We start from the raw sequence: 21,250 nt of genomic DNA on the forward strand, positions 1-21,250 counted from the left end.
GCCCTCCCGGGCTGGACCAACCGCGGGCTCCGTGCCCAAACCTCCGGAGCTGAAGAGCGCCGGAGCTGAAGAGCGCCGGGCAGGCTGCGGGTCCCCCGGCGGGGACCACACTAGGACAGCTGCGGGGCTTCCGGAGGAGGGCCAGGCGGGCCGCGCCTCTTCAGGAGAGCCGCCGGGTTTGCGCCACGCGAAGTCCCGGCTCCTGCTTTGGTTCGGGCAACGGAGCATTGCGCGTCCTCGGCCCTGATGCATGGGCGGTCCACGCGCCTGCCCGCCCGGAGGTGTCATCGGCGATGGCGCACCTCTGCAAACTCCCGGGACTCGGCCGCCAGACGGTGGGGGGCGCGGTCGAGCAGCTGAGCGCAAGCTCTCTGGACCGCGCGTCGGGCGTGCAACCGGGCGGTGGCCATCCCTTAGCTCCCCCAACAGACGCCATGGCCATGGGTGGCGGCGGCGGCAGCGGGGAATACCACTCCCAAGCGCATCACCGGAGCTCCGCGGAGGCCCCGCTGGCCGGACCGCTGCACCCCGCGCTGACTGGGAGTTGCCAGAGTCCCGCCGGGCTGACCGGGAGCAGCAGCTACACTACTCTGACGCCCCTGCAACCGCCCCTGCCGCCCATCTCCACCGTTTCGCCCAAGTTTCTTCACCATCCCCAGTCACACACGCAGGCGCATCACAGGTTGGCGGGCAACTTTACTCTCTTGTCCGACAATCTTTACCCCTCACCCTATCCCAAAGAAGTGGCCGGCCTGGGGCAGACCCTGTCCCCATTGGGCGGGCTCCACAACACCCAGCAAGCCCTGTCGCATTATGCGGACGCTGGAGTCGCCATGCCGGCCGAGAAAATGCTTACCCCCAGCGGCTTCGAAGCGCAGCACCCACCCCTCTTAGCCCGGCCGGGCGACCAGCATTTCACCCCGACTACAGCCTGCCTAGTTCAACTTGACGGGATCCCCCGCCAACCTCACACCCACCTGAGCGCCCGGGGGCACGGGCAGATCCAGGCCTCTTCCAGGGACCCTAAGCCTGCCGCCGCCGCGCAAGGGAGCGCCGGGAATCACTCAGGGCAGCTGGAAGAGATCAACACCAAGGACGTGGCCCAGCGGATCACCACCGAGTTGAAGCGCTACAGCATCCCGCAAGCTATCTTCGCCCAGAGGGTCCTCGGCCGCTCGCAGGGAACGCTTTCCGACCTGTTGAGGAACCCTAAGCCCTGGAGCAAGCTCAAATCTGGGCGGGAGACCTTTCGCAGGATGTGGAAGTGGCTGCAGGAGCCCGAATTCCAGCGGATGTCTGCGCTCCGATTGGCAGGTGAGGGGCAGCTATGTGGGCACAGGCTGAGTGGCAGGACCGACCTTCCTGGGACCCCATTTTAGAACTCTCGCAAGAGAGGCAACAGTCCCTCACTCTCTCACCTACGCCCGGTGGGAAGAGGAGGCTCTGGCCTTCAGGAAGCAACGGGACTAAGTCAGTCCTGTGCCAGCTGGCCCGCCTACGAAGTCCCCTCCCTCATCCTGCCCAGTGCCAGGGACTGCGGGACGCCCCGAGATCCCAGGCCTCGCTCTGGCGTTCCCGACAGTGTAGGGCCGCCTCTCCTTGCGCACGAATTCAGCCTCCAGACGGAAAGCTGCTGGTGCCTTTCTGAAGTGTTTCCAGACCGGCAGAAAGCTGGTGGGAGTTGGCTTGCCAGTCAAGTCCGGTAGCGCTTGGTTAGCTCTTCTAATTTTCCCGGTAAGGACAGAAGCCCTTCCCGGAAGGTTGTAGGTCGCCTCCGGGGGTCTGGCTGGGTGGGCTGGCCGCGGGAAGGCTTTGCACGCACCTGAAAAGTTCTGTGCTTTGGAGGAGCAGGAAAACAGTCGGGGGAAGAAATGTTTGCCCCTTAAGTGAGGATCTTGACACCGAATGAAGTTTTGTGAGGCTCAGGCTCTTCCCTTGCCCAGAGGAAATTGAGGAGTTGGCGGGATCCAGACGTTGACGGAACGGGTTCCCTCAAGGCGTGCGGGCCACCCGCGTCCTGGAGGCCGACGGCGGAAGAGGCCAGGACTCAGAATTTAGGCGCCTCCTCGGCCAGGAGTTGCTTTGCTCTTCCTGCGGCTTCTTTGTTTTCGGCGGCTGCTGCTGGAAATCCTGGTTGGAGTTTGGTCCACCGAGAAGCAGTGAAAGCCACACAAAGTAAATTCGGTGGCAGCTCTCGTGTGAAGGGGAGCGGCTACCGGGGCTTGGGCAAGGCCCATTATCGCTGGAGGGGCAACTTTTCAAGGGGACGCTCCGGCGAGGACAGACCTGGGCCGCTCCGACCCTAGTTCGTCGGAGGGGCCCATGGAAGACTTAAAGCGCGCTCTCGTTGCCTGCCTCCGATGGTGAAGGGCTGAGAGCGCAGGTGGCCGGAGAACGGCGCCCCTTAAACTGCCCTCAGCAAAGGATCGCTCGACTGGCTTCTTCTAAAGAAGCCCTCGCCGCCCTTTTCTCGGCTGATGCCCGAATGTGCCAGGAAGGGGCCTTTTCCGCTCAAGGGTCTGGCAGGGCCTGGGGAAGGAAAGACAGAGGAGCGTTTCCCAAGGTGTGTGTGTGTGTGTGTTTGTGTGTCGGGACACGAGGGTCCTGTTTTCTCCTTTGCTTTCTGCAATCCGATAGGACAGAGCACGAGCAATACTCAGTGAAAAAACGCAAAACAGCCGCGTGGATGTCGTGGGTATTCAAATAAAGTCTGTGTTTGCGTTTATACCGCGTTCGTCTGGAGTCCTGCTGCTCGCGCCTTCAAGAACCCATCCCGGCCGAGCGGTGGCAACTCCTGCAAGGGAAGGTGCGTCCAGAGGCGTTCCGCAATGTGCCGTCCTCTTTGGCTCGTCATGTCCGGAATTTAGCAGAGTTTGGGTCCCCTATGTTAACCCCGCCGCCACTGCCAACTTCTTGGCCAAATTTGTTCTTTGAAAAGGGTCGTTTTATATTTGATCCTATGAACAGTTTCAGTAAGAACCCCTCTGGAACCTGCTAGATAAGGTCAGATAAATGCCGCTAGTCAAAAACCCCTAAAATGGGCCAAGAAATGCATTTCCTCTATACTTTAGTATAGTGCTCTTTAGTGCTCAAAAACTTAATGGCTTCTTACCTGAGAAAATTACGCAAGAAATAAATATCAAGTAAATTATATTTTTAATTTTCTTGTATTAATTCTAACTTATTCTAATTATCAGTATTTATTAGCAGCTAAATTTATATCTTGCCTTTTATGCAGGAGCTCAGTTGGGTTTTCATTTTGCTCCATGATAACCATCCTGTGTGGCAGGCTAGACTCAGGGAGAAGGACTATTCCAAAATCACAATTTTCCTGGCTTGGGGGATATTTGAACCTGGGTCTTCCTGCTCTTAAGTCCAGCCATTTAAATTGTCATATGATACCAACATATCTTACTAAATAAAGCAGCTTTCCATAAAAGAGAGTGTTCATTTGAGAAACAGTCCTGCAGAGTGCTCTGAAACTGTTTCCCCGGGGGCTCTTAAAACAAAGGCACTTATTTTCTTGGCTTGAGGACTTGTTCACACCTTGATGGGGAAACCTTGAGTCAATATGTACCGCAGACTGAGGCCCTTTGTCCATTCAGAGTTCTCTCACTTTGGGTTGTTGAGGGGTCTCCTTGCAGGACCTAACCCAGTCCAAGAGAGAAATATTTTCACATTCTGGTGAAAAAGAAGCTCCCTGAGGATGGGCTCCAGCATGAATCCAAAAAGCTCGGAAGAGTAAACCTCTGGTCCCAGTGACTGACCCAGATCGGATCCTTCAACATTATCCTGGGACACATGTATTTGCCTTCGTTCATAAACAATTTTTGCTGATCATTCCCTTTCCAAGAAACAACTAACCCTTTCCCCACAGTTAGGTTAAGCCCTGAATGCGATGGGTTCAGTATGGAGAAGCATAACACTGAGGAAAAATCCCCAGTTCTTTATTCAACCAGCTTTATATGAAGGAGGGACCCTGACAATAACAAAGCAAAGGCTTTTTATAGAAGTTGAAAGCTGCACAGTGGACATCTGCATACATTAGTCTGTGCGTCTGGGTTTATTCCTAGTTTTAGGCAAAATGGACTTTCAGGAGGGCAGGAGAGCTGGGGAAGCCCTCGCAAAGGAGATGGAGGGTGTCAGCTGATGGAAGATGGAAGTTTGGGGTTTCTGAGCTTGTTACTATATTGCAAGCCACCTCCTAGGGCTGCCTGGGTGTACAAAGGCTTTTATTCTTTGGTTTAGATTGTATTGCAGGGGAGCTTCAGCTGTGCCAGGGATGGTCAATTTGAACCCAATGGGATTAAGCCAAGAGAGGATTTGGCTTGACCTTGGTCATATCCAAAAGAGGACACTTGTTGGTGCCCTCTCCACTGTGTTTGTTAGGTTTATTTTCTCCACTAGACTATCCCTCTCTCTCTGGAGGGAAACAATGTTTGTTGACCCATAACTAATCTGTTTTGTCTCTGTTGCATCACTTCTGAATCATTGCTATGAGCATGCCGGTCATATCTACAAAGTGATGGGCTCCCTCTTCTGCCACCCCTTTTCAGCACATTATCAGCCAGCAGAGATGCTGGCTCCATATGACTGAGCTTCTATCAGGACTTCAGGTTGGTCGGGCTGCCCCTTCTTGTGAGACCTCAGGCATTCCAATAATAATAGGAAATAAATACATGATGTAAATGTAATTGCTAAGGGGAAAAGGAGACACCCCAAGACCCCATCAGGATTGTGTAGCTAGCTAGGTCCCCATTGAAGATGTTCAAATGCTGTGGGTATTCATGTACCAGAGATGGTTTGATAGTGGTCTCTACCAATGCTTGTCTGCCCATCCTCTAGAGATGCCTTGGAGAACAGAGGTGAATTCCAGAACTCCTCAGGAAATACTGGATGAGGTTCTTGTGAGACTGACTCCTCCACTTCTGAGAGAGAAGGCAAGGTCAAAGCCTCACTGACCCAAGACAGCGTTCCCATTTGTGGATACAGGCCCCCAGTGTAGGTGTAGGATGTTCCTAATGAACAGAGAAATAACTTGCTTGGGAAAGGAGCTATGCTACTCACCACAGGGTCTTCTTCTTCTTCCAGAAGACTTCTTGGCTTGCAGCTGGTGGCCTGAGAGCTCTGCTCTTTAGATCTAATTGCTGCATTCAGGCAGTGGAGGAAGCTGGGGTGCCCGCTCTTATGTTCACTCACCACCCTGTCCTCACTTTTAAGTAAAATAAAGATTTTTGTGGGAGAAATGCTTATTGCTGTTTTTTCTGGCATTAACATTGTGATCATTTCCCTAGCATGGACCAGTGTGGGCACCAAAAGTGACTTGAATTGTGTAGTTTTCATCCCTGGTTCACTGGCCAGGCACTATAATAAATGCCGCCCCAAAGCTCATCTTTAGACTCTTGTACTCCTTTCTCATTTTCAGAAATGAAGTGCCACCTAGTGGGTGTAAGTAAAATGGAAAACTGGGAGCCCACATTATTTAATTTAATGGTAGTTGCTTCACTTAATTGTATAAAAAAGTGAGAAATATTGCACATCAGTACATTTAAATTGGGATTATATTCTGACCAGGGGCACAGTGCCTGTCACTGTGATTAATATTATTGGCACGTAGAAATACTTGTGGCAAAAAATAGAATTGAATTCAAATTTTCCTTTTTTAAAATGTTGAGCTGGCTATTGACTAGAACATTTAAAAGTTAATTTTGAATATAAATCAGATTTTCCTAAGTATTTCACATTAGATCAGATTGATGATTCATCTCAAAGGCAGATGGTGTACTCATAATAAAGTCATCAGTCATTAATCCGCAGGAAATGACATTTGTCCTTTAAGAGGAGGTGTGAAATCTCTACAAGTTTTTCAAGAGATTCTGGCCATAAATATGTTTTTTAGTATAGGCTGCTCAGCTTTGTTGCTGCTGCAAGGAACAGATAATTCTTGCCTTTTTCTGTGTATGTGTATGTCCTTAAAAGTAGGAAATGGTTTAACAGAACTTAACAGAATAACAGAGTTGGAAGGAACCTTGGAGGTCTTCTAGTCCAACCCCCTGCAAAAAAAAGGGGATCTTATGCCATTCTGGACAAATGAATGTCCAATCTTTTCTTAAAAACCTCCAATGATGGAGCCCATGCAACTTCTGAAGGCAAGCCGTTCCACTGATTAATTGTTCTATCTGGTTGCGTTTGCCTGTTGGCTTTCACTTCTCTCTTAATGAGTTGACACAAATGCAAGATGTACAGTACTCAGTTTAAGATGTGGGATTGGAACCCAAGCAAAATCTCCCTGCACCTCTTCATGCAGGGATCTCATCTAGGGTTAGGAGAAAACCTGGCAGGGCTCCGCAATAGACACTCCATGCAATCAGCAGGGTTTAAATATTAATTAAGTCTCAATTCAGACATTCCTATAAAATGTTTTAGAGTGTCCCAGGAGCCAGAGACCAGGTCATTTCTCCCCGATGATGGTTTTGGCTCTAACTTTGGAAGAAGAGATCTGACCTTTCTCTAAGGACAGGAAATGTTCAGAATCTTTGAGAAGCAGGGATCCAGAATGTCCCAGGATTTCAGCCCTCTATTCTTGCCTCCTACCAGACCGACTTTGCAAGATCTGAGGGCTAATTCAAGATTTTCTTCATGGTTTCATGGATCTGGACATTGATATCAGGTCTTATTGAACTGGAAATTAGTGAAAATTAGTGCTAAGTAATAGAAAATATATGCACATTTTAAACTTGTAATATGTGTATGATTTTTGCTTTTTCTAAGACAAATCTGTTCAAAACTACCGTTTGAAATAATCTCACAAACTGCCTTGTTTTGGTCTATGTATCACTGCAGAGCTTTTAATCCATTTCCCCACACTGAATTTTGATTGGCCTGTCCATCCTAATGGCTGTAGCCATTCAACTCACAGTCACTTACATCCTAAAAACCTTGGAAATTAGTAATACTGTATATGCCTGTCTGCTGAAGAATGAATTCAATTGAACTCCATTCAATGGTTTTTCTGATGTCTTTTTAGACTGCATTGTAAACATTTTACTTTAAAAATGCAGCCTGCCTTTATTAACATTCTTTTAGTAGATTGTTATTGGGGAAAAAACCCCTCTAACTCTTATCTACCCCAAGTCTGAAAGTGATTTCTTCATAATATTGCAGCTTGCAAACGGAAGGAACAAGACCAAGGGAAAGACCGAGGAAATGCACTCAAAAAACCCAGACTGGTCTTTACTGACGTCCAGCGCCGAACTCTCTATGCAATATTCAAGGAAAATAAACGTCCTTCCAAAGAATTACAGATCACCATTTCCCATCAGTTGGGGCTGGAGCTGAGCACCGTTAGCAATTTCTTCATGAATGCACGACGGAGGAGCCTAGATAAATGGCAAGTCGAGGGCTGCGCCGACTCAGGCAGTTCGTCCTCTTCTTCTAGCACTTGTACCAAAGCTTAAAGGAAGGGCTGCAAATGTAGTCTTGGTGGAAGAGCTTTAAAACCACCCAGAGCTGATGAGAGTTGGGTGATATATACATTTATTATTATTATTATTATTATTATTAATTATTATTATTATTATTATTTAAAAAATGAGCAGGACCTCAAGAAAGCAGGTTTATACTTAACTCATTATTTATGTGTCCTAAGAAGACAAAGACTTATTTCATCTGATTTTGAATTTGCTCTAAATTACAAATTTTCATAGAATGGCTTGCAAAACAAAATGGTTAGAAGGAAATAGAGGGACAAAACTGATTTTTACACCTTCCCTTCATTCTTGCACTTAACCCACAGTCTTCAATCATCTAATGTTGGAGCATGGTGATAATTTGTTATCAAAATACATTTCCTCAGATATAGCTCCTCACGTCCATGGCAAAATCACAGAGATGAACATTTAGTGGATGCAATAGCAGTAAGGAAGTTTTCCAGGGCAATCAGAAGCCTAAAGCAGCAAGTTATTAATATTCATTTTAACAATATGGTTTATTTTGGTGGTCTGCCAGTACAGACTCTGAATACAAGTTGAAAGAAGGTAAAGACATTTTGACTTTTATGGAAACCAGTTACATTCTCTTTGTTTATTTAGTAATAGAGCTATTCTTTATCTTTCCCCAAACCATGGAACATACTACCGGTATTTTGTTGTGATTATTTTACTACTTCAAAGCTATTTTTACATTCAATTCTATGCAGAGCTTAGGGATAAACTAATTAATAGTAACAACACACAAGGCAGACTGTTATTCTACCAGTAGCTGTGAAAATATTTTTCACTGATTTCCAGAAGCGATCAGAGGATATAGCTCACACCCATGTGAAACTCAGGTTGTCTTTCTGCATCTCAGACAATCTTTTTTATATTTAATCTTCTGCATAAGTGTACTTTAGTCCAGCTTTCAAATGCTGTCCATTTTAGATGCATGCTCACATTTATATAGTTTATGCCCATAGTATTGGAATGATTTAAAATGCCAAATCCTGGAACTCAGGCTTAGCTCTGAGCAGAAAACTGACAAGAAGTGTCATCCAAGATACTCATTATTTTATTATTATTTGTTTGTTTGTTGTACTATTACTCTCCCCAGTAATTGAAAGTAGATATGATTAGGATTTGGAAGTATCCATGCAATATCTCCAGAAATAAAGAAAATGAATATCACTTCCCATGAGAAGACCTCATAAAGAAGTCTTCAGCATGGCCTCTTAGACAACAACCCAGCAACAAAGGAATATCAGATCTCCGGCCAAGTGGTCCAGGAAGACTGCAGTTTAGTCTGTCACCATGAAGGTGGGATAAAGAAGATGGCTGTACAATATGGTTTTTCTCCTGAGACAGTGATGTTGTGATGGCTTCAAAACCATCTGCTCTCACGGCCACTAAATGATCTGTATGTTAGGGGCATGTTCCCAAGGAAGCCAACTTTGGCTTTGTTTGCATCACATTTCTTACACAGAAAGTCATACAGATGACAATCTCTACTGCTCTATTGGAACATGTTGGAATTTGTGTGCAGAGGTAACTTCCTTATCTAGTCAGCAGAAAGTTATAACATGAAAATTAACTCTGGCATTCTTCATTCATTTCTGCATTCATTTTTTCTCTCTCAGTTTATTGCAGACTAACTCAGCAGGCTATTGCTTACTTTATATTGGAAGGAATACTTCTTCAACCATGCTAAGGTTTCATCCTTAACTTCCAAACATCTCAAATAACCTGTGGGATATTTGGGAACTTAGAGTGAACAAGTTAATATTTCCACTTGACTAGAAAAATAGTAAAATGGTTTGTTACTGAATTTTAAAAAGGCACAGGGAAAATAGGAAACTCAGGAAAAAATAATAAAAAAACATTTTACAGGATTGCAACAAGCAACCTTTTATTTACATTGCAAGATTGACAGTCATTGTGGCATTATAGTACTCATGGCAAATATAGGTAAAAAAATAGGCAATAAGAAGGGAATTTTAAAAGCTGGTTTTGCCTGCATAAATGTGCATTTTGGTACTTAAGTTTATATATACAGATAGTCCTTGACCTACAACCATTCATTTAGTGACATTCAAAATTACAGAGGCACTGAAAACAGTGACATGATTGGCTTTTCACGCTTACAACCATTGCAGCATCCCCATGGTCAGGTGATCAAAACTTGGGCACTTGGAAACTGGCATGCACTTATAACGACGGTTGCACTGTCCCAGGGTTATGTGACCCCCATTTGGAACCTTCCTGGCTGGCTTCCAACAAGCAAAGTCAGTGAGGGAAACCAGATTCGCTTAACAACTGCAATGAGTCACTTAACAAGTGTGGCAAAAAGGTCACAGCATGGGACACAACTCATTTAGAATAGAATAGAGCGATTTAACAACCGGCTTGCTTAGCCATTAAAAGATTGGGCTCCATCGTAGTCGTAAGTCAAAGGCTACTGTATACATTCAGTTTCAGTTTTTGCCCCTATAGCCCCCTGGAAGGAAAGCAGTTTATTTATTTATTTATTTTAATTTTAATTCCATTTATATCCCGCCCTTCTCCGAAGACTCAGGGCGGCTTTACAAGCTTAGCAGTAGCCTTCATTCTATGTATATGCCTGCTTATTAGGGCTTTCACACACACCCCAAGCGGCATTATTACAAAGTCAGCTTATTGCCCCCAACAATCTGGGTCCTCATTTTACCTACCTGGGAAGGATGGAAGGCTGAGTCAACCTTGAGCCTGGTGGGATGCGAACCTGCACTAATTGCAGGCAGCTGGTGTTACTTAAGGAGGCATTAGCCCACTGCTCCACCAAGGCTCTTGGCCATCCTAGGGGAATCCTTCAGCACGGTAAACTTCATTTCTGAGAAATCTTGTAAGGTATCACTAAAATGTCTAAGTAGGGAACAGAATTGTGTTCTTTGTGAAAGTAAGCATTGGCAAGAAGAACCTGATGGCCTCTCTGCCCATTATAAAATATTTATTTTTTAAAAACTTTTTATTAATTTTCCAATATTACAATTATATCTTTGAAAAACAATGTGGTGTCTGGGTTACAATAATTCCATTACATACATATGTGTATTAATACAAATCTTCAACTGTTACAGCCAATATTTCCTCTCTTTTCTCCTTCAATACATACTGTCTCTTGTTTAAATTAATATATTCCTTATTCCATCCATTAACTACTTAATAGCTTTCTTATATTTATCAATAATTTTACATGTCTTATTTATTTTGACATTCCATCTTTTGGACCATCAATAACCTTATAAATTTTCCCAGCTTTAGTTTTGCATTAATATTTAAATTAAACATTTAAAATTTATCATTTCCAAATTTTTATATGACCCCAGTTACCTTAATCACAATTTTCCCCAACCTCTAGCGTTCCAGATACATACCTTGTCTACCTCACTTCCATATCAACAGATTAGTAATACAATGTAATATTCTTATTTTCATTATAATCTCCAAATATTATAGGTTCAGTAACCAAGATTTCTCCCATTTCAGCATTTAATACATCCTCTCTCTTCTTTATGTCCACTTTCTCATATTTAAGCTTATAATTTTATTCTTATCACTACATAAAAACATATTAATTATGTTACATCATTCTTAACGTATATATGTTTTAATTACCTTTATCTAACTTTATATACAACTCAATATCTCAATTTAACTATTAACATTCATACTTCTAGATTTTAATTAGCCAACATTTTTCTTTATCCTCACATCATAACAATATCTCATATTCAAAATATGGATCTTGTCTACTTAGATATATTCTATTTTAAACCTCCTAAATATGTCCCCACTCCATTCTTCTTCAGTCTTATTATGGCTTTTTTTTCTTTGTCAAGTCATCTTCCGTGTCCTTGCTTCAGGATCGTCAAAGAGTTCTTGTATTATTGTGTCATATTGAGATGACGATCCAGTTGCCATTTCTGAAAGGTTAAGGGGTCTGGCAGGGCTACCAGATCTTTTCTTTGTTTTCTCCTCTTGATATAATTGTCCTGGACTGTTTGTCTTTTCTTCCATCTGTTTCTCATTTTGATCTTCAAATTCCTTCTGATTTATATAGCAGGGTTCTTCCTCCATCCATTTTGTCATTTTTTTCTGAATCTTCTGTTGTCTGTATTTTTTGGGCACTTAGATCTTCTGTCAAAATATTTAACTGTTTGATTTTTTCTGTTGTATTCTGTATAGTTAGTTTTTTTAGTTGTAGTCAAAGTTTGAGTTTGCATATCTAAGACGCTTTCTAGTTTTTCCCCAAAAGCTCTTATTTCATCACCAGCTGTAAGAAGAGTTTGGTAAGTTTGGTAGGTTATTTTCATAATAACAAGGATTTGTTTTTGCATTTATTCCATAGTAAAAGTCTGTTCCTGGTCTTCCATAGCGATGAGTTGAATTGAAAACTTTTAGAGTTTTTTTTCCTCAAGTAAATAAGAAATCCAGCTAAGACCCTCAGAACTGGTGTTCAAGGTTACACGAATCTTATCTTATCTTGTTTTCAAAACTGTCAGCCAGGTCTCTTTTCTTTAAGAATAATACCTTGCAATTTAAGGTTTAGCCACAAGATGTCCCCCCACTTTTCACGGAATTCCTTTAAGTCTCAAAATTAATTTAATCCTTTCAATTATTTCTTCTATTTTAGGAGGAAAAACCCAAACTTTCAAGTAAAAATAGGAGGTAAAAAATAGATAAGCAAAAGCTTTTAATCCATAAGTTTAAAAAAATAAAGTTCTAGTTGGAATCCTATTATTTTTTCATTTTTTTTTTTAAAAAACTCCCCCGAATATTCAAAAGCCTCTATTTCAGGAGGGAGGGTTAAAATCCCTCTTCCCTCTCCATAGTGGGGCAAAATACTTTAGCAGCTTACTTAGGTGAAAAAAAATAGCTGGAAGTTAAGAGAAGTAGATCTCACCCAGTCTCTTCCATGCTGCTTTAAGGTTGCTTGATGGAAAATGTGGCTTTGGCTGTCTGCAGCCTAGGTACGAGCCATAGTTCGTCCGCCGGTTTGGAGGGATTGCCAGATCTAACAGGAGAGTTGCTGCTCTCTCGCGATCCAGCAAAAGCCCCTCCTTGCTGGTCGCTTCTTCGGGGCGACTTTTGGCCCTTTTCAGGGGCCCCCAACGATCCAAACCTGAATGGGAGAGAGAGAGAGAGAGCAAGTCTCCCAGCCGTCCATGGCGGCTGCACGGCAAACCGGAAGCACCCATTATAAAATATTTAAACTAGTTGACATTAATTACAATTTCAGACCTACTTATGTTAGCTGTCCTTGGGAGAAACGGCAAGAGGGTGATTTTGACCTTATGCTGCAGGGCTTTCTACAAGTGCTATAGAATACGAATCTTCTTTATTTGTTTCTATGGAGCACATTTGCTGACATCCTTATATGTGAATCTGACGTCACTTTCCAGCAAAAGCCAAGCTCTCACGGGGTCACACGGTATAAGAAAAGCAAATCAATACCCAAATTGTAGAAAGAAGAAAATCAGCAAACCCTGATCCTAATTATGACCCTGGCATTTTCTTCTTCAGAAGAGTTGCTATCCAGGGCTGCTCCCATCCAGACCTCTGGTCACATATATGCATCCCCACTGGAGGGAGGCCATCTTTTTCAGAAGGTGGGGCTATGCTTGCATTTCCTACAAGTCCAATAAGAGCGGCCTGGAAGGCTGCAGAATCAGGGTCAAGACCACCTTGGGTAATTTCACCCAGCACAATTTTGACACAAACTACTGCATTACTGAGTTTGCTGAAGAAAGGCTATTCTGCCTGTGCCCCAAGCCGGGTATAACTTTGGTGGGCCCAATTTTTCAAGCTTTTCTTCCATGATAAATTCTAGACCTTTATCAAACAAAGAGAATGTAATGGCACATTTCTATCAAGCTGTTATACTTATATATTCAGGCACTTACAATCATTATGCAGATTTTCCTTTCAAAATACTATTGTGACATATGGTTGATTTTAGAATAAGCACTGTAAGTTATCTGGAAGAAGCAAGTTTAAGAATACTTATGCCTATAATTAAAAAGAAGAAAAGTGTTACCCCATGCTATTTATCATGTGAAACAGAGATGCTACCTCACTCTATTTTCCATGGGTGATTTTAGTTACACTGATGAATACCAAAGATTTTTTTCACACATAGCCTGCATCTGAAAAGGGAACTTGTGCTGCTAAACTGTGCATTTTCTATCTGTAAAGTTACTTTTCTAACTGTACAACGCAACATAATGTTTACACTATTCTTTCAATAACAGTAAAAAAAAGCTTTTTGAGAACAGGTTGCAAATCACATTAAATTGGAAGAGTGCCTTGCCTGAACCAAAGCATTAAACCACTTTTGACCTCTTTAGACTTATCTTACTGTACAGATACTCTCTGAATACCTCAGCCTAATGGAATGGACATGAAAAATAAAAGGAATAATTCTTCACAATGGTGCTTTTTGCCAAGTGGTCATAATATTAAACTTTCGTTGGTAGCAACCCAAAGGTTCTTTGCAAGGGGCTTGAATCCTCTGAACAGACAGGCTGGGCATTACTTTGACTAGCTGCTCCAAATACCTCATTGTATTAAACAATTACAATTATGTTATAGGGAGCTCTGCAGAATTAAGCAGAAATTATTTGTTTGTTAATTGCCGTGTTTGCTTTAAGAATTGTATTAGTATTTGTTCTGAAGTCATGATTTGTTAAGATGAGGCACTTTCTCATTCTTTTGCTAAGCTTGAGGTTTGTTTTTTTAAAAAAATTCTCCTTGGCTCAAGTTGCTGGTATACACACACACACACACAATATTAATATATCCCAGGGAAGTAACTTTTTCTTGTTTGAAAGGTATTTTAGTGTTATTTTTACAGTGTACACTTGCACTCTTTATTTTCTACTATTTTATGCTTCCCTGAGTTTATTTAATTTTGTTTATGATATTGTAGTGAGTACATAATCATTACATCTTCTGTTCCATCCCTTTTGCTCCTGATTCCTTGAAATGCCTGGCTTCTCCAGGCTTCACACTCAACATTTTGAATATTCTGAGTCCCATGCCTTACCTTCAAAGTCAGCTGCAGTACACTTCATTGTAAGTCTTCAAGGTAGTTGTTTGATCCCAAAGAAGGCAGAGCTGCACTCTGATTCTGTTTAGTGATTTGTATTCTTTCTTTAAGATTTTGCGTATGGGCGAGTATAAAGAGACGAGATGGGAAAAGTGCTAAATATTTAAAAGCACTGAGATCTGTGACAAACTTTATGGGCTTGCCCACCCTCTTTCTTTTTGCTGTTCACATAGAGTTACACATGTAAGAATAATGGAGAACAAGAAACCAAGTTAATCTAATGTGAATTTGGAAATGACCTACAATAAATAATACTAGCAATGAATACTGTACATTGGGGAAAGATGCTGAATGGTTTATTAAGACTTGGGGTAAAATCTATGCTGGATTTAAAATAACACACGGATAAGGGATGGGTCAGGGTTAGGGTACATAGCGGGGACGGCGGGGCTGAGGGTGGTCCTTGTGTCGCCTCCAACATTAGGCTTCTTTATTAGCATTTTTAAAAGGGGATATTAGTACTGTTAATATGGCAGTTATGTCAATGTGAACTCATAGAGCAAAATGAAAATCACCCAAAAATTCGGAATGCTTGAGTACGATTAGGAGGGCACTTACTTTTCTAGCCTGCCCTATCTATGTTTCCTGGTAAAAATACATAGGAAAATCCAATTGGCGGAAAATTCCATTTAGGGTTAGGGTTATTGTGGCTGCTTGGAACACAGGACGGCACTATTTTCAGTCCCCCAGGGACTACAGAACAGGCACAGAAGAAGGAATCCTACTTCAAAAGCCTTAAAAAGGTTTCTTTCTTTCGGTGGCTGCAATATACGCTTTGACACAATTTTCCGTCCCATAGCATTAGCAATCGAGGGCATCGTAGTATGCCTTTTCGATGGCCTCAGTGGTATCTCTAAGGGACATGCCCTCCCTCGGTCCAAGCAGGTACGGCAACCACGAAAAGAAATATTTTAAATGACATTTTAAGATTATTATTCTTTATTATTAAAACCTTATTGATACTAGGCCATTTAATTCTGCGCCTGTGTCTCAGGAAAATGGCCATCTGTCACCCTATTAATATCAATAATGCGTTAATATTAACATTAAGAAGGCGTTAAGAATAAAGATGGAGAATAATAACCTTAAAATCCTATTTAAAAGGTGTACCGGCCGCAATACCCGGTTTGACCACAGGAGGGCACGCTTTCCCGTCCCATCGCATTAGTATCGATGCCCCCGTAGGCCTTTTGCCTAGGATCGGGACACCGAGAAGCGAAGCCCCAAAGCGCAGAGCGTCAGCCAAAGCGTGGCCACTCTACGCTTCCCCGAAAGGGACGAACCGCTCCCGTCGGCCTTCTGCGCACGTCCGCCTTCTCCTTCCTCTCGTGTAATCTCCGAGAGCCCTTCTCGGCCCAGAGGACTTCCTGTCCGGTCATATCGGCCGTCCCCCAGAACCTTTGTACTAGGACTTTTCCATCACGGCTGACTTCCGGTCCTTTCTTTTTGATCGTTCCCCTAACTTCCTTTCAGAGAGTGAGATAGACCTTCTCGGCAAGGCGAACTTCCTGTCCGAGCAAATTCGCTGCCCCCCCCAGGGCCTTTGAAAAACGACCTTTCCACGATGGCCGTTTTCCGGTCCATCCTTATTAGTCATCCTCTAACTTCCTTTCGCGGCGAACTTCTGGGCCCGGCGGACTTCACGTCCGATCAACAAGTTAGATTTAAAATACCATTAAAAAGGTTTATTTGTTTCGGCGGCCGCAATACCGGGTTTGACCACAGGAGGGCACGGTTTCGCGCCTCATACTATTAATAATGAGGCCGTCGTAGGCCTTTTGCCTAGGATCGGGACACACGAGAAGCGAAGCCACAAAGCGCAGAGCGCCCCCTTCACAGAGACCTCGAAACGGCCGACTTCCTGTCCGTTTCTTTTAGTTTTCCCTGCCAACTTCCTTTCTCTGCGACTTTCTCGCCACGGCGGACTTCCTGTCAGCTCAGCCGCGACTTCTGTTGTGCTACAAAGATCGCGGAGCTCCTTTTTAGAGCCGGGGCCGGCGCTCAAGGATTTTGGCGACAGGGTCCGGAACGGTGTTCTGTCCCGTCTCGGGGGTCTCCTCGAAGGCTGTCAAGCAAGGCAGCCGTTTAATGGTGTTATCCCAGCGCCCGACTCCCGGATGTAGAAGAACGAGCGGTATGGCGCTTCTCTGTATAAGATCTTCATAGGTTCCTCTTAAAAGCGTACCCCGCTCACTCCCGTCCACCAAACCAAAATGTTTTCATTCAAGAATAGTTTTGCTTGACCTGCTCTGCTATTTCTTTAAGGAGATTGTACGTACGTACGTACGTTTCTTTTTAATAATAATAATAAAAAATCGGAAGGCACCTTGGAGGTCATCTAGTCCAATCCCCTGCTAAGGCAGAACTTACAGAATCACAGAGTTGGAAGGGACCATGGAGGCCATCCAGTCCAACTCCCGCTCAAGCAGGAGACTTTACAAAACCACACACTTGGAAGGGACCCTGGAGGTCATCTAGTCCACCCCAGTGCTCAGGAAGCCCTATACCATTTCAGACAAACGGCTGCTCAGTCTTTTGTTAAAAACTTCCAGCGTTGGAGCATTCGCCATTTCTGGAGGCAGGTTGTCCCACCGGTTAATTGTTCTAACTGTCAGCAAGTTTTTCCTTAGTTGGTTTTGGGGTGAGGCACATCATCACATTTCATATCATCAAGTGAAAATCGGAGGAATATTATGCCACTGAAATTAGTTCAAATTAAGCATCGGGATAAGTTTCAGGCGGAAACTCAGTTAACGAGAAGCACAATTGCCCTAGTCTTAAATCTTCTGAGAGTCGGGCAAAGAGCCACTCTCCAGGGTCCCGTCGCAGAGTCTGGTAGCTGTGCAGAGAAGGCCCTTTCCTAGGGGCCCGACGCTTTACTTTCTGGCCGGGGTGGGTGGGAGTCAGAAACGACCTTCAGGGCCATCTTAGCAGCAGAATCCAAAACAGAAAGGACACGAGACAGGGAAGCGGGTAGCTTTGCAGCAAGCAGGCGGCATACAAAACTCAGGGTGGTTCCGATAGTATTTTGGGTCCTTTTGAGTCAGGACTGTTTTGCCGAACATAGGGGCAACTTCAGTAGCTGTTTTGCATTTGTCTTTATCCCTCTTTTGGGCAAGAAGCAGTCTGTGTAACACTTGTTTCTCCCACTTTCTAGAAAGCCTTGGTGGAGCAGTGGGCTAATGCCTCCTTAAGTCACACCAGCTGCCTGCAATTATTGCAGGTTCGCATCCCACCAGGCTCAAGGTTGACTCAGCCTTTCCTCCTTCCGAAGTAGGTAAAATGAGGACCCAGATTGTTGGGGGCAATAAGCAGACTTTGTAATAATGCCGCTTGGGGGGGGGGGAAGCCCTAATAAGCAGGCATATACATAGAATGAAGGCTATTGCTAAGCACATTGGTTTGTGCTTAAATTGTAAGCCGCCCTGAGTCTTCGGAGAAGGGCGGGATATAAATGGGATTAAAATAAATAAATAAATAAATAAAAAAGCTAGGCCGCTCGATGGATGCAGTTGTGGAGTCCTTCTGCGAAGATGTTTCATCAGCCTGCCCCTTGGAAAGTGAAACACCAAAGTGACCACCCTATCCTTTGGGCCACGGGGGACAGCGAGAGCTTGGAGTTTAGAGGTAAGGAGTCGGTGTTTTGTGTTACGTGCCTACAGTCAGCTCCGATTTTCTGAGCAGCGCTCTCCATCATTTCTGGCTCTACCAATGCTGTAACTATCTGTTTTGTTGTTGAGATATAATGTGGCATCTGCCTTTTTCACAAAGAGTAACAAACTTTCCAGGCCCCTGCCGATAATTTCTTTAAAATAAAACATTTGCCTTTTAAAATACTGCCACAACGTTGTTACGCTCTGCCAGATTTTGTCTATGCTAGTTAGTAGCAGAATATCCACAGAGACTCGTATCGACTGAAAAGCAGTCTGGGAGCAGTTAGCCAGAGGGCCGCTCTGTAGTCACAGAGAGCCTCGTGAGCCACAGGGAAGCCCATCCTCTATCAGAAGGAAGAAAGAGGAAAGATTTTTTCTAAAAAGAAAACAAAAAAATGTAAACTTTTAAGCAACTCTATACTTTTTCCAAGGGGACTTTTTTCACCTGCAGTGTCAGTCTGAGGCTCTGGTGTCTCAGTTTGCCTTTCCAATCCACTTAAAACCTTTACACGAAACAATCTCCTAATTCACTTCTCTTAACGGACAGGAGTAGAAGAGGAGTCGCTTCACCCACACGGCCTAGAGAGGAAGGAAAAGATGTACCGCCCGATCGGTCCTGTCCTTGCCAACGTGGTTGGCCTCGGGAAGGTTCATTCACCCAGCGCTCGCCAGACCATCCACGGAAAACTTCAGGGGTTTCCTAGATCACGGTAGCCCCAGCATTCCGTCTCAGCTTAACACAAGGCGTACACCAGGCCAGCGCGGCCGATTCAGGAAACCACAAATTCCCACTTGGCTCAACGCGTGAACCCCGTTCATTCAGGCAAGCTGCCGCCCTCGTTACCGCCGAGCAGGCCTCCTCGCCCACGCCCCGGAGGCCAACCCTTCCGCCTCCTGGGATGGGATGCATACTTGCTGCAGCCGTGCCTTTTTGTCTCCTAACAGGTGGGTTCTTTTGCTCCGCTTCGATATGCTCTGCTTTCCTCAACCCATTTTTTGCTGCTTTCGTCTCCTGCCTTCTCTGTAAATCTACGTGAAAGCTGATGAGAAGTAAAGTTTTAGTATTTACCGAGAAAAAAAATATTGTTATACGTATAGTCACGTGATGTAGATGGAGAAATAAGTCTGTGGAGCCAGCGTGAGAGGACGGGGTTTGGTCTTTGCGGTAACCGAGTCGGCGGAAGGTTCCAAAGAGACTCTAAAAGGACCAGCCATCCGCAAGGAATATAAATCCTTCCATTCCCCACTATCTAGTCAGAGCCGAGGCGGGTTTTCAGACGAGAGGCGAAACATCTTCAAAAAGGAACGGGATTCCGGTGGCGTCCGGAAAAAGGATCTTTGAGATAACCACGACTCGGGACGGCTCAAACACACAAAGAAACCATTTGAAAATATTAAACACGGAACATATCGCTAGTGAACAATTTAATCGTTTTTAAGGAGAAAAGTACATTTGCGGAAAGTAAGCCTACGTAGCACATACATATATGTTAAGAGCGTAAAACGTGACGTCTCATTGCAAATCCTATTTTGTATAATATATAAGAGTCCAAATAACGTTAAACAATCAGGTTGAAAAATCCAACCAGGAGTAATTTAATTTCTATTTTATCGATATAATTAAAGCCTAAAGGCGATGATCTGGACAAAAGGCAACAAGAAAAAAATAGGAGGCGAAGACGCATTTGCATTCCGCAACGGCCAAGCATTAAAATTAATTTATTCATATTCTAAAGATAAGGTAAACGGCGCTATCGCTAAGGGACGGAAAACAGCGCCCCACTGTGGTATACGCCGGCGTAGCAGCCACCAAAATAAATCAACCTTTTCAGTACCGTTTTAAGATTATTCTGTATTAATCAAAGCTTATCAATATTAGGCCGTCTTATTCTGCGCCTGCGTGTCAGCGAAAGGGTCCCCCGTCCCCCTATTCATATTAATAACGCGGTCATAATAAAGAAAGATAATAACCTTAAAACGCCATTTAAAAAGGATTTTTCCTTCGGCGGTCGCAATACCCGGTTTTACCACAGGAGGGCACGGTTTTCCGTCCGATAGAATTATCATCGAGGACGTCGTAGGCCTTTCGCCTAGAATCGGGACTCCGAAAAGCGAAGCCACAAAGGGCAGAGCGTCCCCTTTCACAGAGACCTTCCCAGTACGGCGGACTTCCCGTCCGTTGAAATTACCGTCTCCCCGGACCTCTGAAAAACTAACTTTCTATCACGGCCGACTTCCGGTCAGTTCCTCTAAATCGCCCTCCCAAATTCCGTTCCCATTACGGCGAACTTCCCGTCCGTTCAAATTTGCAGTGCCCTGGGGCCTACATGTCTGTTCTTCTTTATCATCCTAACTTCCGTTCTCGGCAAGAGGGACTTCCCGTCCTTTCACATTTGCAGTCCCATAGGGCATTTTGTTCCTTTCTTGTTTATCATCCCCCCTAACTTCCTTTCCCATTATGGCGAACTTCCTGTCAGTTGAAATTTGTAGTCCCTCAGGACCTTTTGGTCCATTCTTTTTTATCATCCTCCTAACTTCCGTTCTCAGCACGGCGGACTTCTCGTCAGTTCAAATTTGCAGTCCCCCAGTGCCTATTGAGGTCCTTCTTAATCACCCTCCTAATTTTCGTTCCTATCACGGCGGACTTCCTGTCCGTGTAAACTTACCGTCTTCTCGGGCGTTTGAAAAACTACCTTTCCATCACGGCCGACCTCCGGTCCGTTCTTAATAACTTCCCAACTTCCGTTCCCATCATTGCGGACTTTCCGTCCGTTGAAATTTTAATCCCCCAGGTCTATGGCGGACTTTCTGTCCGTTTACATTTGCAGTCCCCCCAGGGTTACCGGTCTGTCCTTTATCATCGTTACTTCCGTTCCCAGCAAGACGGACTTTTTTGTGCGGTCACATTTGTAGTCCCCCCAGGGCATTTTGGTCCGTTCTTCTTTATCATCCCCCTAGCTTTCCCATCACGGCGGACT

At 44.3% G+C, this 21,250-nt stretch overlaps 1 protein-coding gene and 2 long non-coding RNA genes across 3 annotated transcripts; 2 read left to right on the top strand and 1 right to left on the bottom strand.

The window, feature by feature from the left end:
• Window positions 1-293: 293 nt before the first annotated feature.
• ONECUT1 (one cut homeobox 1) lies at window positions 294-7,457 on the top strand (the record flags this gene model as incomplete). Its single annotated transcript, XM_083371726.1, has 2 exons — window positions 294-1,314; window positions 7,165-7,457. The coding sequence occupies 2 exons, from the start codon at window positions 294-296 to the stop codon at window positions 7,455-7,457; spliced, it is 1,314 nt and encodes a 437-aa protein (XP_083227852.1).
• A 2,990-nt stretch (window positions 7,458-10,447) lies between these two features.
• Window positions 10,448-16,264, bottom strand: LOC310645406. The gene is made up of 3 exons (XR_014493484.1): window positions 15,704-16,264; window positions 14,557-14,780; window positions 10,448-12,633 (listed from the first exon to the last, which is right to left on the bottom strand). It is a non-coding gene; the product is annotated as an uncharacterized lncRNA (long non-coding RNA).
• A 70-nt stretch (window positions 16,265-16,334) lies between these two features.
• Window positions 16,335-20,230, top strand: LOC310645481. Its single transcript, XR_014493512.1, has 2 exons — window positions 16,335-16,753; window positions 17,777-20,230. It is a non-coding gene; the product is annotated as an uncharacterized lncRNA (long non-coding RNA).
• Window positions 20,231-21,250: the final 1,020 nt, after the last annotated feature.

The sequence above is a fragment of the Vipera ursinii genome (assembly GCF_947247035.1).
Source record: "Vipera ursinii genome assembly, chromosome: 11".
Lineage (NCBI taxonomy): Eukaryota > Metazoa > Chordata > Lepidosauria > Squamata > Viperidae > Vipera > Vipera ursinii.